Below are 18,980 nucleotides of genomic sequence, written 5' to 3'. Positions count from 1 at the left end.
GGTGAAATACATACATAAAGGAGAGTAGGAGAGGTTAAACAGAGAAGGAGCTCTGAACTGCAAGTCGCCTTAGGGAAAGAACTGGCAGCGTTGTTGTTTATAGGTTCCGGCAGCCATGTTGGATGAAAACTAGACCGTCAACCTGGAACTATCAGAACCATGTTAGTGGTATTTCCATCTATGCATGAACTTCCAGGGCTGGTGCATGACACAGGAGCACAATAAGGTGTTGTAACGAGCACTGAAGACGGACACAGATGGTTCAGGCACAGAAGTAGAGGCAGCAGGTGAGGAGGCACTGAATGGGTCCTGGTAGCAAGCGAGGAAGGAGGCACAGGGTACAAGAAGCAGCCAGAGGGACAAGGCAGACCCAGAACGAAGAAACAAGGTAACAAGACGGGTCCACAAGACGAGAAGAGAACTTTGAGAAAAGGTTAGCAGCAAGACTAGGGGAATGCAGATATGGATCGAGTTCAGATGCATCTGTTCATCCATTGCCGTGGGGCCGCATGATTCTGTTAAAACTAAGCATGCGCATGAGACCAGTGCCGCGTCCTTGCGTATGCTTACTGAAGCCATCATGGCGGCACCCTGCATGAGAACGCTGGGGAAATTCCAGATGCTGCGCCGGACTCCAGACCCTGGTAACTGGTTGCCAAGGCGCCTCACTGTCCTCCTGTGACCCAGGCGCCAGTCCGGATACCACCGCCGGATAAGCAGCCATAGGCCGCAGAGGTAACAGGCCTGAGACCTGACACCATAGGATAATGGGTACAATATGATTGCTACCCTTTACTTTTCTAAAATCTATAATGTATAGGAACAAACATGTCCTGTCCTTATTCAGTGCCTGTTTTACTTTTGGACTTCGTTCCTCTATTTTTAACCTTTAATCTATGCAAGAATGGCTTAATGAGTCTGTGTTCCATTTGGAATTATTTTAAACAGAACATTAAATGGAACTTGCAATAGTTTTCACTTAGTGTACTGAAATATTTTCCATCAAAAGCTTTGGCTTAGCCTAATGTGTGTGGGTGTGTGTCATATATATATATATATATATATATATATTTTTTTTTTTTTTTTTTAGGCTTGTGGAACTGCTTAGAATCACATATTGTGAATAGGCCGACATCTAGTGGTGGGTGCAGAGTATTGCATTTTGTTTTCAAATCTCAAAAAGGGACGTCGACTGGGTGCGTTTATAATACTATCCCTGTGTGACGTGTATTGTACCCCTGATCTTTCACGTGCATGTTGAGGACCCTCAGATTGTTATTTACTGCCATCGTGGTCGGTCGCATATGCAGAGTGCATAGTTCCTAGCTTTGCTACTAGATATATAATATAGTTTAAATATATTGATATTTCATATTGTGAGCCTTTCGACAGATGGACGTCTCCTCTTGGTGGCTGCTTTGGCCTTCACCAGGCTTTGGCCTTTTGCAGTAGAAGGGACGGGGGTGTTCCACATTTACATTCCTTTTATGGAATGCCCATTTCTGCTTTCCTTTCTACTGGTATTTTTCTAGCTGCTGCTAAATTTACACAAAATCATGGAACTTTCACCCTTTAAATTCGGTCCTTCCTGCAATAGAAATTGTTCCTGGAATGACACGAAGTGTAAGCCTAAAACACTTAAAGAGCGGTGCACAAAGCAGTGGGTGGCCTACGCCATGCAGGCCGAAACCCATTCCCCCACCGACGCTGTTGGTTCAGACGAGGAAGAGCTCAGAAGCTACGGCTCCGTTCTGAAAGCTGAAGACATACAAGAGGAGTCAGTAGACTGCCGCATGTCTGTCCCCAGCCCTAACAGGCAGGCCGAAAGCTCTGCTAAGGGAAGATCCTCTAGCGAAAAACACACACATGCATTCACAAACACACACAACCCCAAGCCAACCTTTGATGGGATCATCAAAAGGGGCTTCCACAACATCCATGCTTTTGAGGAAAGTGGTAAAATCCTTGCATTCGAAGCCCGCTGCACTTTTGCATTCACGCTTGCCGCATGGCTCCAACACTAACGAAAAGCAAGTTGCTGCACATAAACACCTGTCGACTGCCTATTCGAATACGTCAAAACGTCAGTCAAAACATCTTTTTAAACGTAAACATTGGGAGAAACACACCAAAACAACGCCACAGGTACCTACACAGCCATCTAGATCTCCTTTAACTACATCAGTAACTTCCTCTACTTATACCAAGGCTAGTGACGCTTTGTCCAAATCCGTGCATGGTAAAAGAACTGCAGATCGAGAAGAGATTGTGTTTCCCCTTCCTAAAGCCCCAAGAGCAGGTACATGGACAAAGGAAAAATTTGAGAAGACAATGGATCGGGTGTCTTAGTTTGTAACGTTTATGGGAAAATACCCAACTAAACAAAAGACTCTATTTCAAGAGGATGAGCCACCTCCAAAATCTCCCAGACTCCATCACTCTCCAACACATCATGTCCCCGAAAACACGTCTAAAAATGTTCAAGATGTCCACGACGATCAGGGTGATCTAAGAGGACCCTTTTATTTACACTGTGGTGCAATGTTTCCAGAAAGACAAATACACTTAACATAATTTACCACCAGAGAGATGTTCTCGCAGGTTATATAAATTTGAACAGGGCTGATCTTAACTGTAAACCAAAGTATAATTTACTGAAAACTATTTTATTTTCATCACAAAATATTAAAAATGACAAATTGCTGAGAAATTGTCAAAAAAATCATAAAAAGACATATTCAAAGACACTTATTTAAAAAAAAAGAAAATATCACCAAATCAAAAATCCCCAAATCAAAAAAGGTGTGGTGTCAAACACGTCTCTTATGCATTTAGTCTTATTCTGCATTACATGCATAACCTACAGCAACAGAAGTATTATGTTGCTTATTACCTTCTCTCTCAACATGTTCTGGTGCCTTAATGTCAATGTTGCAGAACATTCCTCAGGAGAACCAATTACAAACACCCAATGTGACTTTCAACATGAATTAAAGTCCAAGGAAGAGCTAATACCCACACAGTGAAGTACACCCACACACCAAATAATTAATTATGATTAATTTCTTTATCAAAATGTTTGTTTCCAATCTCCCAAATCTTCATGTCAGACCTACAATAATAGGCATTGATTTATACCTATAACTATAACCCCTCAGTTGGTTGTAAATCCTCAAAGTAATTTACAATACCTTCACTATCATAGGTACAACATGTTTTAAATACAAGCTAATTCCCTCTACCTTAGAGCCCTCCAGCTCTTTTGCTAAACCTTGGGGCTTTGAACTTTTTGTTTGTTTTCTGTGTTTATTTTCTTTGATTATGGAGTTTTATATAACTCCATAGGAATCATCTTTTCATGTGTGTTACACAGCACAGCAGTGGCACAGGGATGTCTTTTAGACTTCCCAAATGTTTAGATACCTTCTCTGGGATAAACTACTGTTTCCCAGAGAATGGAAAGTGAAATTGACTTTACTAGTCTTTTCCAAATTCCTAGACTCCGCACACACCATCTTACAATGGAGTGCTGGAGGGGTTACATAGTATCCCCTGTGTCTAAACACTCGTGTAACAGTCAAATGGTACCCTTTCCTATTGAAAAGGCTGATGGCAGTGGTTTTACAACGGACTGCCATGATTTTTCCCGACCACGAACACCAGTAGCTAAAAATCACAGGAGCCATGTTTTTCAAGATGGCGCCTTAAGCCCCTTTGTTTAAACAGGAACCGGTCTTCTTTTTTCGCCATTTCTTTTTGGAAAGGTCCTTCTAATGTTTGTCTCTGTGTGCCTTTGACGGGCTTCTGAGTGTCTGGGGTGGGCAGGAAGTGAGGGAGGTGCCTGAAACTCCATGTGCTTAGTCTCCTAGGAGACCGAAATGCACTCTGGTGTGATTGGCTGAATGTCCGGCAAGGACAGCCACCCTGCTGAGTGAGTGACAGCTAGGCTTGAATGAAAGGGAGAGAACTGTTTAAAAGGTGTGTCTCGTGGACTGGAAGGCAGAGTCGACCACTGGAATGAAAGAACCGAAGACGAGCTGGAAGAGGACGGCTGCTGCAACCATTGGACCGTTGGTTTGCCCGGTGAAGCCCTCCCGCAGGTTCCGAATTGCCAAACTCCTTTCAACAGAGAAGCTCCTTCAAGGACAGGTTCTTCCTTTAAGTTGGTGGGACCAATAAACTCATAAAACACTTGGATACCATTCTCAAGGCTGGTTAGGTTTAACCAGGGAGAGGGACACCAGTTTGTGTTCTTAAATCTACAGCTACTGGAACTGAAGTGACTCCATTTTGTTGGCATTCTTCAACGATCCCGTGCAGTGCAGGAGTACCCCGACGTCCTCCCTCTTGTCCCCATGACTGAGGCTCCGGAACATCAAGATCTGCAGGAACTGCCAGGAACCACAATTTCAGCAACGTTTGTTTTCTTCATACAAAGGTACTGTGCCAACCCGATTGAGAGAACGCCACTTTTCCGGTGAAAGTTAGTGAAACTTTCCCAACTCGCAGGCCTAATCAGCTTGTGGCCCAACAAATGATTCTTTTTCGTTTAAACTACTTCTGAGAACTTTTGCAAAGACTTTACCGTTTGATACCAGAACTGCTCTTTCCTAACCAGAACACTAGCCCATTGCCTTTGGCATGGCCTATTAACTTGAATTGAACTATTCTGGTGAACTGAAACTATTTGCACTGCCTAGAAAGTATATGTAATCTATTCTACTTACTTTTGTCCTTTTTGCCCACTGCCAAGAAACTGAACTGCCATTTGGCTCCTTTTTCAAGGGAGCTCAAACCGTCTCAAAAGCTTAGAGTTTTGTATTGAAGTGTATTGGTATATAATATTAGGTTGTCTTCTAGTGAGATTTTATAAATGACTATGGAATAAATTAATAAGTGTTTTTTTACCAAGAAACCTTGAGTATAAGTGTCTAATTGAACCACTGTGATCGAAAGTCCTCTGTGTAACTACTTGTACTGCTCACATTCACTCTTGAGATAAGCCTGGCTGCTCAGTTCGCTACCAACCAACTGTGTGGTACAGACTTATACCAAAGGTTGGTCTTGCTAACACCTGTAGTCCTAATTGTGTGTGGTGGTCCCAGAGGGTACTGCATGCAATTCTGCCCAACAGTGGCCTGCGTGACTGAAGCAGCACCTTGATGGAAGAGAAGTGCACTTCCTCAGCCCCACCTGCCTGCCAGACTTACCGGCCTCCCAGCTGCAGTTCAGTGTAGAGCTAGGTAGCCTCACTAGCCTGTGAGTCAAAACTAATGGTGAGGCTAAATATTTCACATCAAGGCAACGCCATTTACCGGAACACCAGCTGACCGTTTCTGCCTACTCAATGCTGACTCTCTACACACACACACTATCAATGGTTTTGCCTCACTAGCTAACGCAACCGGATAATCTCCGGTCCAAAACTAAAGAAGTGTTGCAATCTTAACGGTTAGATAACCCACAGACAGTCGCCGCCTATATTTATTTTCCTTGTGGGTTAGAATGGTGAATGGTCATAAGAGATCGCTAATACTTGCGCTGGTGCTGCACGGCTTGAAGGCCATTCATATTCTTTTATAGGAACATTTTCGGGTGTCTTGAAATTATTTTACCTTAATATCATATTTTTATTCTCTTGTGTGCATTGATGACAATGTTGCAAATCGCATTTTGCAAAGGTGACATTTTCAAAATAATGTAATACTTGAATGGAATATTATCTCTGATGGTGTTAAAGTTTGTAATAAACTGTCCAGACAATAAGTCCAAAAATATATATTTTAAATATTGGAGCCTCTCATAATGGTAGTTGATTTAACACACGCATATACTTTGGAATGTAATTTTAAAATGAAAATGAAAACCTGTGCATCTTTCTGGGGTGCTAGACACCCAATAAACCCATGGCTTTAAGTGGCTTATGGTGTTTTTGAAACAGTTCAATTCGCATATTCAGCCAACGAATCGTTCCGATCTGGAGTAGAATTTGCCTGCCCTCTAGTGGCTGTACTACTGCATTGGCTCTTTTAAATCGCCGTCCTGCACCGAGCCCCAGCTCTCTGCTACTGAAGCAACACGGAGCGCTGTAGACTTGGAGCACTTCGAGAGGGAAGTAGGTGTGACTTGAGTGGTTTGTTAAAATCTAAGCTAGTCCCGCTTTTGGAGATTGAGGGGAAGTTATGCCAAGTCTTGCTAAGTGATGTGTAAAGGACGCTCGACGACCTACTGCGCATTTTTGAAGAATAGAGGACAGGTGGAGGGATCAAAGTTTATCTGCAAGTGAGAGTGCAGGTTAATGCAGGTTAAGTAGACCGGGAAACTGCACTTGATGTGCACTGGGCCTCTTCATTCAACAACTGTGCGTTCCAATGGAAAAAGGAGCTGCAATAGTCGAGCACATCGCCCTCTATCGCCGGAACAATGGCAGTTTCCGGTTAAGAGGAATTGTGGGTTTTAGGCGCCATCTTAGGCGAATGTTTGTTTGGAAGCGAATATGGTTGTCAATTGGGGGAGGTGGTATATTTGAGCCAACTGCCCATCTAACAATCCTTTGAATTAATGGCGTTTGTGTTATGTTGAGATTAATCTCGGTTGAAATTAGTGCTTATTTTACTTTGCCATTTGGAATATGTTTCCTCAGGAAATAGCCAAGCGGCTGCAAGAGCTTGAGCAGGAGGAGGTGCAGCGCTGGAGCCATGACAGCCCGACCAGAATTCCAGGTAGGCCGTCGGTACTCTCACACGAGAACCATGACACGGAAGGGTCCAGAACCCAGCTGCCAACGCTGACAGGTAATGAGAATCCTGGCCACGAGAAATGGTAGAGAAGGCCATTGGAGAGTTCAGTTGGTTTACCGTATTGGGAATGGGGCTGCTCTGGCTTTGGTGCTTGGGACTTTATCTGGGAAGAGCTTTTGGCTGACGAATGTAGGGGATTTTAAACCTGCCATTGCCCTAACTGCTACCGAAAACTGCACTGCATTTAAATGAACCCAGGGTTCATTTCTTCCGACCATGGTTGTAGCCTACAAGTGAGCTGTGGTAAATTTGGAAGTACAGACTCCAGCCCTAACACCTTTTCAGAGGGAACAATCTTAAAAGAGATCTTCTGATTTTTTTTTTTTGTGGGGCCTGCTTGCGTTCATAATTGGCACTAGATTCCAAATATTTGCGGGCAAGGTCCTAATGTATGAATTCTTTCCTCAGCCATAAATTAGTATTGTATATTCGGGGCATGAACTTAATTGGCTTCTGCTTTCATATTTTTTTTTTTATGCTTTGAAGATTGGAATTTGCTTTGCCAAAATCGTCGCCAATGTGTTTTTTCCCACTTTATAAAGAATACTTTGCATTTATTTATAAAACTAAAGCCAGTATCAAGGCTCTGTTTGCTATTATTTGCTGGTGTGTAGCTCATCCCAGATGCATTACAAATCCTGCACTTCACCCGCCATCTTACTTAAATGGCACGTGGATAGAGACCCATTTTGTGAATATTTTGTCTACACTATGATCTGGTTTCACATTGAGATGGTGTTCTGTGATGAAATTGTTTTACTGCAAAGCGAGCAGTAATGTTCAGTTCAATTAAAAACACTGCCATTCATGTGCCTGTCATGCAGGAAATTGTGGTCGATCTATGCAAGTTCCATCAATTTCTCCCTCCACATAAACCCTGCATGCTCCAAAATGTACCCATCTACCGATTATCTCGGCGCATGAGGATTTCTTAGTTGTTGCTGATGTTAGTTTGGACTATGATGCCCCCTGCAATGAGTGTAATTGCAACACACTTGCCTCAACATTTTTCAAGGAGACATGGTGGAGGTCCTGAAGAATAGCCCCACTGCTTCTTGAAATGTCTGAAACTGCTCAAACACTCTTGCACAGATGAACCTTTGGAGAGTGAGAAAAAGTATCATGGGCCAGACCAATTCTGAAAAGTTGTGCACACCCTCTTTACCCATCACCTACTTCCAACCCGGCCCCTCTGCTTACTGTAGATTCACCTAAAGAGCACCAAATAACCGATGGCCGTGCAGTGTGTCTCAGACCACCACGGTGCTCGGATCACCTTGCAAACTCTTGATGAATTTGTGTTTCTAGGATTTTCTGCGCCTGCTTGCCCGCTGTGATTTTCTGCTTTTTCCACTTGCTGCACCGTTTTCTGCGTTTGTGTTCTCTGCACGATACTGACGCTTTCGCAGGGTATTTTGGCAAACTTCTTTGGCAGAAAATGCTGTTCAGTGATTCAAGTTGGTGCTTCTGATGTTGCTTATTTAGCATAGTTCTTCGTGACTGGGATTTATGCACAAGCGTAAGGACAGTGGCGAGACTATGGCTTCCCCCTTCTCTACTACCAGCATTTTCCTTTCCTTTCTTGGTAATAGAATGTTTTTAGAGAGAACACAGCAAAGACTGCACCCTCACATTTAATGTAAACTATGGGGATTTTCACATAAGTGCTGGTTTTAATCCCCCTTCTTGCTTCATGGGCATATTAATCACCATAGATCTCTTAGGCAGAGGTTGATCTGAATAGGTACTTGGTGTGAACAAAGGAAGAACGGACCAGCGCAAGCATCAAGAAACATCAGTCAGGATAGATTCCCAAGAATACACCAAGCAAAAATATTGACTATAAAATGGACAATTTTTTTAACCCAAAAAGAAGCTTATCCTGCTCTATGGCTTTGCAATTTCCTTCACCAAAAAGCAGGGCAAGAAATAAACTGTGCTTCATTACTTCAAAAGCACTTATGCATCAGTTTTACTTTCATAAAGGAATAACCTTATGAACACAGAATGGCATTTTCCAAAGAAGCATCATGTTGTCTGCTCAATGTTGTCTGATAATCAGCATGAAGGTTGCTTAATGTAGTATGTTTGTGCACCAATATGTTAACAGCTAACTTATTCAGTACCTTGTTGAGCTTGCTCAGAGAGACCTTTGGCGCATAGTCCATATCCAGTCTTTCAGTGCTGTGGCTTGCACTGTATTACTCACTTTGAGACCTCAGTCCCCAAGCATCCTTCAGTGCACCAGTTGAAACATGCTGTTAAAGATTGTTTTGCATTGCTTGCTGTGTAACCCCCCTTACTAACATCACTTTGTGTTTGCATGTACGAAGCAGAGTACAGTGGGTCTCGGTGTCGTCGACGCTGCCCGAGTGAGCAAGAGGAAGAGGACTATTACTTCTGCCATAAATCCAACACTAGGAGCCCAAACACAGATGATGGCACGCGATCGCGAATGACACCTGAGCACGAATGTGACTGGCCAGGTTCTAAGGGGCGCAGTGGTGGCACGGGATCTGCTTCTGATAGAGCTTCCAGCCAAGAGCGATCTGACGAACACCGCTCAAGCAGGCATCGAACTGTCAACCATGAGATCTGGGATGACAGGCACGTGGATCCAAATCAGATCACCCACAGAGAACGCACACATTCTTGGGAACATTCTGAAAGGACCCATGGCCAACACAGCAGGGAGGGAAGGGGCGAGTCCAGGCAGGGTCGGTCAAGAAGTTTGAGGGAGCAGGGAAATCAATACTCTAAACATCACTCACGAAGGCACAGACATCCCAACTCCAAGAGCGAAGACTACGATGACGATGTGGCCTCTGGAAGAAATGAACGGTCACACGCCAATCAAGGCAAACCACGTATACCAAATCTTTCGTCGATCAATCTTGCCTCGCCAAGGAAAGGCGACCACGGTTTGAGATCAGGTACTCACTATAATTACAATTTTCTGTGCATGATCACACAGGAGATTTTAGGACTTTAAGCAGACAAGGCATATCTAAATGCAATATGCGCAGCAGTGGGCATTGTAATACATATGTGTAGCCACATCTGTAATATTCAAACAGTCATAATTCTGCACAGTCCTCCACTTCAGGGGAGTCATGTATTCTCTCTTCTCCAGTGAGGCATTCATTTTATCTGTGTGCCAAGATGCCTCAAATAGAGGACATGGCTCCTAGGTGTAAATATATTTACTTAGTAAACCACAATTTTCAGCACTTTTTCTCTGTCCCTTTTAGGCATTCCCTGTTAAGCTAACGATTTTTATTTTTGGTCGACCCCTTTGTCTTTCCTAAGTGGAATTCAGAATATATAACATACACACAGAGTGGCATTTTCAAAAAACAGTGCCTGCGATAAAGTAAGCAGAACAGGAACACAGTGATGCTTGATTTTTAATTTATTAATGTCATTTAAAAGTCATCTAGATGATGGGCTCCTGTATGATACAAATGCACATTAAAACCCAACTCATCTTTGATCATATTCCTACTAACCAGAGTGAAGAGAGTATTTACTACATTGTGCAATTCCCAGCCATCAGCAGGTGACCGCGGCAATATCCGCGTTGACACAGTTTGAAATGAGGAAGATGGAAAAATGAAGGCTAGAAAGGTAGCACGGAGGCGTATGGATGCCAGTACTGCTGCATTCGCACCAGGGGAAAGGGGCTCAGCCAATCAGGAGACTGGAACTGCGGGCGAGAATACACATTCCCAGTGCTTTAAGTGGGCCGGGGCCTGCCGGGTTGGCACCCGGCAGTCTCCAAAAAGTGAGGCTGAGCCAGGGCTCCCCGGTCCCACCACTTCGTGGCAGGTCATTGGCCCGCCACGGCCGCAGCCACGACGGGAATGAGCCCGCCGTCAAGTCAGGCAGCTGTGACTGACAGAAGTGCAGGACAGCCACAGCTTCCCTCAAAGCGAAGCTGCAGCTGTCTGCCACTTTTAGTCACAGCTCAGGAACCGCACAGTGTCCCCACCATTAACATCCCTTTGTCTCCACTCCCTGTTGTGCCCTGTAACAGGCACAACAGGAGTGGAGACAAAAGGGTGTTAATGTTTGACCCATTAACCCCATGGCTGAGACATTTGCGTCTGAAAGCCTTCACTTCAGGGGGAAAGGCCCTAACCTCCCAGCCAGCACATCTACCTTTTGCAAATAGCGCATCAATAGCAATGGTCATTTGCAAAAGGAAAGAGGCGATGGAAGGCCAAATCTTTATTATCGGACTTGCTATTATTTTTAAAAGCTCCAGTCCTAATTCAAAGGGTGGATACTTTGCAATACTGCAGATGAAAACCACCAGCCATGCATGCAAACCTCCATATGGTACTTCTGAAACTACCCACAATATCCTCTCTGGGATCTCCAGACCTGGACCCAATACAGCAGAATATAGCTCAATAGTCCAGGCGGGGCCTACAGAACTGGAAATATTCATTCCAGTAGGACCTCTACGTATTTACAAAACATGTAGCCCTCTACAGCGGTACATAATCATGTGGACTTATCAATCCGAAGAGACCCACACACGTTGCGGTCGCATATCTCATGCCTAGATGACAAAAACTCCTGAGAACTTTGCAGTGGTGCACAATTGTTCTTTATAGGGTCTTGCGGAAGTTCAAAACAGATGCCAGTGCTTTGGATAAGAATGTAACACTGCTCCTCTGTACTTTCTCAAGGCTGGCGGCCACTAGCGCTACTATCAAAAAACAGAGTGATGTTTCAGAGCACCTAAAAGTCCCAAATACTAAAATGACCACTGTTTTCTTTCAAGTGCTGTCCTGGTTGCCTCCCCAATCTCCTGCTAGCAAGGGAGCATGCTAGAATAAATCGTGTTGGTGAACCCCTGAAGAATGTTTTATACAGCGGGTTGCTGGGGGCTCCTATTTTGTATTAAGCGATTTTATATTGTCGGATTATCTGGGCACTCGGCACTATCTCAAGTAATGGGTATACATATTGAGTCAAATATTTCTCCTGGGAACATGTAACTCACAGGTCCCAACTGAAGCGTATAACCAAATTGTGTGACGCTTGGGCGAGTCATTTAATTTTGCGGAGCCTTTTCAGACACTTGTGAGCTCCTAAAAGTAAGTCACCAAAGTGTGCTGTTAAGAAAAGCCTCGCTCAGGCAGCATACATGGACATAGGTCTGAAAAATCATATTTGTTTTCTTATTTCACTGAACCAGGACAGTGGCATCAAAGAAGTGTACGCTGTGGGGCTACACTGCTGTATAGTGTAGCATTATATCGCACTCTGTCACTATTTACTACACCAGAACCTTGAGGGCTGCAGATAAGACACAGTGCAATTAAATGATTTGCCCAGGACCACACGTTTTGGTTGTACCAGCAGTTTTGCATTATGCGCTTAGTTATGTAGACAAGACCTCCCCTGTTCATTTTTTACATGCTCTTCTTTAGGCCACGCCTTCAAGTTTTAGGCCACACCCATCGGACATGCCACGCCCCCAAATGAGCCCCCCCCCCCAATTTCTTACCCCACTTAAATCACTGCACATTCCCCTTCCCCGGATGGCAGCTTTGTTTTCATTTAATGTGGGGGAGGCAACTGGGACCCTCTCCCTGTTGCCCCTCCAACCCCCTCCTAAACAAATCATACCCCTTTCCCACCCAAGCCCTCCCTCGCCACTTACCTGCTGGACTGGAGCCTTGTGCTCTGGTCCCGGTGCTCCTCCCGCCCCCAGCCACCATAGAAATGGAAAAGGGCCCTATCTTTTTTTTTTTTTTCCCTTGGGAGGTTGGCGTCACTTGTGCAGCCAATCTCCTGAGGAAACAAAATAAAGCATTCGCACCCTGATAAACCCTGGGGTGCGAATAGCTTTCATCCCTGCTTTGGGAGCCGGAAATGGCCAGTAACAGCCCTCACTGAGGCCCTCACGCTCGGGACTTCCAAGGCTCAGGCTTGGCGGGCCATTACTGGCCATGTCCGCACCACACAGCAGGGGTGAAAGCCATATCCCACCTCTGCTTTAGCAAAGTAAGGCTTTATGGCGATCACATCTGCCCTCATCATGGCAAAGAAAGGCCTATTGACCATCGCATCTTTTCTGATTGTAGCAAAGTAAGGACTCAATGGCCAGCACATCTACCCTCGTAGCAAAGTAGGCCCTTATGGCAATCGCATTTGGCCTGATTGATAATGAAAGGTTGAGAATGTGAAACTGCCAATATATCCTGATGGAGGGAACATCTATGTGGTGGAGTATTCAAGCAAAGTGATCCCTAAAATGCTGGCTGTCCCTTTTCTAGCTGACTTGCCACTGTTCCCTCCCTTTACGTTTACCTCTTGCATTCTATTGCCATGTTCTTCACTTTTTATGCCTGCACCTCTTCCGTATAATTTTAAGAGACAATTGGGAGCCTTGCTGTGCATGTGGAAGGACAGACATTTAAAGTAAAAGCATGACGAGGTTTAGCAGATATCTTGACTATGAATATTCCTGCTGAACAAATAACTGCTTTATTGAAATCCTGAAAAACGTAGCCATATATGTTAGAATTCACTGGAAGGAAAGGGGTTCCTTGGTAAGATAGCAGTGCTTGGAATTATGTCCAGGAAATGGGCTGATCAACAGCTAGGTGAACTGAGTTCCCACTGCCTGATTGGATGAATACACCTGGTCAAAATGTTCTCCCTAAATGTCCGTTTCTTTTTAAGAATGTTACTCTTTACATCCCTCAACTCCCTCAACCATTCTTTCGGTAATCCCAACAATAAGACTGTATTTGGAAACGTAAACATTTGCATGTTAAAGTGACCTGTGCATACACACAGCCCTGCACGTATGCACATAGCCCTATTGCACACATTCCCAGTCCTCTCCTAAAATTGTGGCTGGAAGGGAAGCAGGATGGCCCTCGATCCCAATAGTGACTGATGTTGCAGCAATTGTATCCTGACATCCAAGACCAGAGGCTATCCAAATGAGTATAGATGGCGTTCATAGTTATGCATTATTTGATGTTATGTTATGTATTGAGAAAAATGAATTGTGTACCAAGCCCAGATATATTTGTCTAATGTTTCCAAACTGCTCTTTTATTGTATGCAACACAGCCAGGAACTGTCGCGGGTGCTATTTGTCCCGTTCTCCTTTCTCGTAGGGGTCGTTTCAGAGTACAATCGGCATGAACCGTGCTCGCATTGCTACAGGAGCCCTGATTTTCAGTTCTTTCCAATCCAAAGATATTTTTCATTCCTTCAACCTTATGTTGGAGAAGAACGAGTTGCCCATGAGAGCAAGCGGGCATAAATAAATGGATAACAGAATGAAGTGGAGTTATTTGTGTACTCATGCATTGATCGATCGTGAAGAATAAAAAAGAAATACACATTGGCATGCTTGTGCTAATATAACCTAAACTGGTGTCTGCATCCTGCCCCACTGCACAGCTTAAAATATTCAGGTTTATTTGCTTTGGCTTTCAGTACTTGTGAATTTCTTCCAAACATTCGATATACTTATTCTACCTTGTTTTTGTCTATTTGAGACCTTTATTAGCTATAGCCCTTATGAGACACACCCTGTCTGTTGCCTTAAACCTAGCACTTGCCACTTGCTGGCTGCACTACCAATATTTGTGGCTTTTATTATTTATTCATGTTTTATTTATTTTCATTCCTTTATGCACTTTTCCCCCCTTTACCTCCCCCATGAACTTGCACATTCTTAATGTCACTGGGCCTAGTAAGATCGTTGTTTTTGTTCTCCCTTGTTCCCCTCCCTTGCCTTGTCGCGCTCTGAAACACTTGTGTACGAGCGCAATACAAATAAAATATCAATATAGCTGACCCTTATGCCCCGAACATTGTTAGTTGATGGTAAAGTATGCCACCTTTTCCCAAGTCTCCCAACTACACCATCTGTGCACTCCAGGCACAAGTGAGTGGGATTGTCAAATGAATAGACTGGAAGCAATTACATAAAATCAGTCTAATGAAATAAGAGCTAGACTTTCTACATCCGAAATGTTAGTGCAAAATCTGTAATTGCATGACATGCATATTTAAACGACAACGTTTTCTAGCCAAATGTGTGTATATTTCCATATCGCTGCCCTTTATTTAAAACCAGTTTGCATTGACCTTAATCAAAATTCTATTGCCTATCATTTTTGACTAGACCGATGTGGATGACATTTTTTTTTTAAAAAGTGTCCGTCCTGGTTCCCTCCAAACTAGACATTTTGTGGGAAAAGTGTGTTCAACGCTTCAATGGTTACTAAGAGCAAATGTTTGTCCGACTCCCATTTATTTACCCACAGAGAATAATGTGTTTCCATTGAACACCCGTAGCACGAAACCCGCTCGATGGATTTGCACCAAATAAGAAACACGTTGGGCACAGCGCATCACTGATATTCCTTTTATAGGTTTGGTGTCAATTTGACTAGTAGTTTCGAAAACAATTTGACAATGTGATGCCCCAGTCAAAAAAAAGTGTATAGATCTCCCATGGTGCACTGCAGCAACTGAGGCTTTTCAGAGATTAAAAACTGCCATCTTGTGTTTTTCATTGAATCGAGCAGCTTCTGCTGTAATTTAGTGGTGGAATTACATGGGAACAAAGGGAGGCTCCCATAAACCTATTTTTTTCTAAATGTAAAATGGTGTCCAATCAAAGGGTCGAATACATTGTTTCGAACTGCAATAGTTTTGAATCAAAAGGACTGGAAAAAAAATGTGAGTGCCTTTTTAAAAAAAGTTTTTTTTTTTTTTTTTTTTTGCCTTCATATAGGCAAAAATACAATTTTTTTCCCAAAAAACAGGGGTTTTGGGTGGGGGGCCCAAAAAAAAGTGCATTAGAAATTTTGTTTTTCGGTCCTTTTGATTCGAAACTATTGCATTCGAGCCTTTTCTATTCGAACATTTCACTATAAACCTGCTAAAACGCCAAGTGTAATTTTGCATTTTTTTTATTTGGATTCAATGGACCCCCAACATTAGTAATTACATGCAGTTTTGTCACCTGCATGCAACTGTAAATATTTACAAAACCTTTGACTCGCTTGATGGATTTTGGAAAAATTCCCCAAAAAAAGCCTGTCACGAGTCACCTCAAAATGGACATTTTGGGGAAAATGAGGGGAAAATATGTTAAAAGATGAAAGTTATTAAGAAAACAAGAACTGTTTTCGGCCTACTCCCATACATTTTGCAACAGAGAAGAAGTGCATCAATTGAACATATGTAGCTTGAGAACCACTGGACGGATTTGTACCCAATTAGAAACTACTTGGGCACAAAGTGTTGCAGTTATGTCCATTTGCTGGATTGGGGTACATCTCCTCTCCTCTACTGGCCTGCACGGTATACAGTGTTTATATGGAATCCTTAATATTGAATGCCCATATATCGAATACTTTATAACCAAACCCTTTATAGAGAATGCATTTAGGGGTGGGGTAAAGGGTTAAATATTTTTGGAAATGGTCAGGGTGAGTTTTTAGGGGTGGGAAACGGTAGTTTGAGGGGAGACGGTCCCGCCCCCAAAAAAAGTGCATTCACTATAAAGGTTTTCATTATAAAATATTCGATATGTGGTTTTTCAAAATAAAAGTCTTTGGGTTAAAGACATGTAACTGCCTGCACCTGAGGGGGCCGTTTATGCCCCCAATCACTCTCAAGTGTGGGTCATTACCACTAATAGGCTGCCACCTGTAGTGTCGTGCCTCTGCAGCCCTCTTCTTTGTCCCAGGACTTTAGGACTTCTGGGATTTGGAGTCCACAATGTAAAGATCAGTTTTTCTAATGGAAACATCAATATCCAGTTAATTTCTCCTTATTTATATTCCTGAAAAGAGCATTGTAAGGATTAACTGAAGGATTTGGATTACCAAGGAATTATGATTTTCACAATTTAAATTGGTAATGCTTACAGACTCCTCTTTAATATTCCTCTGGGAGTTATGGGAGCTTTCACCTCTATGAATGTTTGTGACCTCAAAAGCGTTTTTCTTCTTCCCAAGGTATAAGTGGTTATGATTTGTTTCACCCACATTGAGATAGTTAGCTTGTGAAGTTAACGGCTCTCTCTGACAGCAAGCCATTACATATTTCTGTATCACTAATATTCCTTCTTTGAGGAAGATAAATACTGTGTTTTATCCAACGGAGTCCTCCTGTTCCCCTGGGGCCCTTCTCCTCCCAGTTGATACTCCCATCCAACACCACCCCCAGGGTCGGAATCAAGAAGCATCTGTCTTTCCCTGGCCACCTGGGAGGAGACTCTACGTAGAGTCTTTGTGAGGACTCTGCAGGATTCATCAGAGTGGTCATCCAAAAGTGGATTTTATTTGCAACAGCAGAAAACGCAAAATGCCCAAGCTCTGCATCCAGGTACCCAGAACAGGGGTAACTAGGCAATGCGCTAAAGAGGAGTTGGTATATTTGCAGGAAAGATTCAAAAATACTGATGCTTTTAAAAAAAAAAAAATGTTTATTTTTGGTACGAATGGTACAATTGGCCGTATTCGGCCAGTGCCATTCATACGAAGCCGAAAATACTGAACACGAGAAGTAGGGTTGTCCCCCGCTTCCCATGTTTGGTATTTTCAGCTTTTCAGGTTGCACGGGTGTCCTCTGCTTCCTTGACATTGGAAGCGGGTGACCCTAGAAAATGAAAGAGACCCTGCGCCATCACATCCGACCCTGATTAGAGGGACGAAACTGACGCTGCAGGAGTAAAGGTGAAGCGGCGGCGGCCAGGAAAAAGGTAAGTAGGGAGGGGGGGGGGCAGTTGAATCCAAAAAAATTGTACTAATGTACAAATGTCCAATAGTCTTTACGACTGCTAATGTTTACGCTTCGACCTAATCGCCCAAATTCTTTGTAGCACACGCTTTTATTCTGGCGCCACTGCTGCGCACAGGAGTACACAAACTACACCAGGTACACCTAACAAGGATACTCATTGCACCAATGTGGGTGAGGGAGCCGTGCTCTCTCCACCTGCTGAACATGTTATATCCAACCTACATAACCATGCAATCTAATAAACACCCCCATTTGACGCACATCACTGAAGTGCAAGTGTACTACTTCCGTTTGACATCCGTAGGGCAGTCATGTATTACCTTAGAGAACTAAAGAACTTAGAAAAACAGATCAGTTCTTTGTTTCAATGGCAACGGGGAGAGAGGGAGATCCAGTCACAAAGTGAACAATTGCCAGATGGGCAGTTAGGTCTATACAACGGTTACACACTATCAAACAAAACACTTTCCGGAAGCACACTCTACCCTAATAAAGGAGCAGAGCTTGCTTGCAACGCTAATGTACCACTAGAAGCAATTTGTAAAGCAGAAACATGGAGCACAGTGCCCATATTCACTCAGCACTACTGTGTAGACACTGAAGCAAAAATAGATTCACTTGTGGGGTGAGCTGTTTTAAAAATAAATGTATTTGCATCTGTTCCTTCTGCTCTCCTACCACCTTTATCAGTTACTGATTGCTAGTCTATGCAATGCATGTGAAGTTAGGCAGATTCACAGGCCTCAGAACACAGATTGTTTGCCCAGTAATCATTTTACTGTGCCTTGTATCTACATAGAATCACATGCGCCCGTCCATTCTCCCCTCTTGGGAGTGAAGGCACATTGTTACAGTTCTGTCATACATGTAGCCATATAAAATAAATCCTGTACTAACCTCAAGTCAGAAAAACAATCAACCTGAAGACATTGACGAGTGACGGATCATTGTTCTCTGTACAGGTAGAATTGGCAAAGTGTGGCAGGAACACACTTGTCGCTGTCCCTTTTCCAATTTGAAAAGTAAATTAAGATGTTGTACTCCACACCGATCGCTAGATGGTGGCATAGGAAAAGCATGTGATTCGAAGGAGATAAAAGCCAGAGGAGGCAGATAGCTGTGTAAGTAATATTTGTCATATTATTTTATTTCTGAGGCATGTGAATCTGCTTAGGCCACTAGTGGTTGGCTCAGAGTAGTATGTCTGGTTTTGTCAAATTCCAAATAGGGGGTGTTAACAGGGGAATTCCCATCACACTGTCCCTACACAACGTGTTCAGGGACACATGATCCTTCACGCTCTGACATCTACAGATTTATTTGTTTTTCTGGCATGTCACATTTATGTACTGCATGCCTGTAGCTGTATTCTAAGACGTG

General features: G+C 43.3%; 1 protein-coding gene across 9 annotated transcripts in view; it reads left to right on the top strand.

The window, feature by feature from the left end:
• Window positions 1-18,980, top strand: part of LOC138472286 (coiled-coil domain-containing protein 50-like) — a 768,296-nt gene that overhangs the window by 507,631 nt on the left and 241,685 nt on the right. For 3 of the 9 annotated variants that reach the window (XM_069610399.1, XM_069610398.1, XM_069610397.1), the window contains exons 6-7: window positions 6,644-6,794; window positions 9,134-9,733. In XM_069610399.1, the coding sequence (XP_069466500.1) occupies window positions 6,644-6,794; window positions 9,134-9,733 (751 nt within the window). The remainder of the gene's footprint in view (window positions 1-6,643; window positions 6,795-9,133; window positions 9,734-18,980) is intronic. The other 6 variants (XM_069610405.1, XM_069610404.1, XM_069610402.1 and 3 more) reach the window with 5 other exon arrangements.

This window comes from Ambystoma mexicanum, chromosome 8 (assembly GCF_040938575.1).
Source record: "Ambystoma mexicanum isolate Mex_15411 chromosome 8, UKY_AmexF1_1, whole genome shotgun sequence".
In the NCBI taxonomy this organism is placed as follows: domain Eukaryota; kingdom Metazoa; phylum Chordata; class Amphibia; order Caudata; family Ambystomatidae; genus Ambystoma; species Ambystoma mexicanum.
The sequence above is the reverse complement of the archived record's forward strand: the minus strand, read 5'-3'. Positions and strand labels throughout refer to the sequence as shown.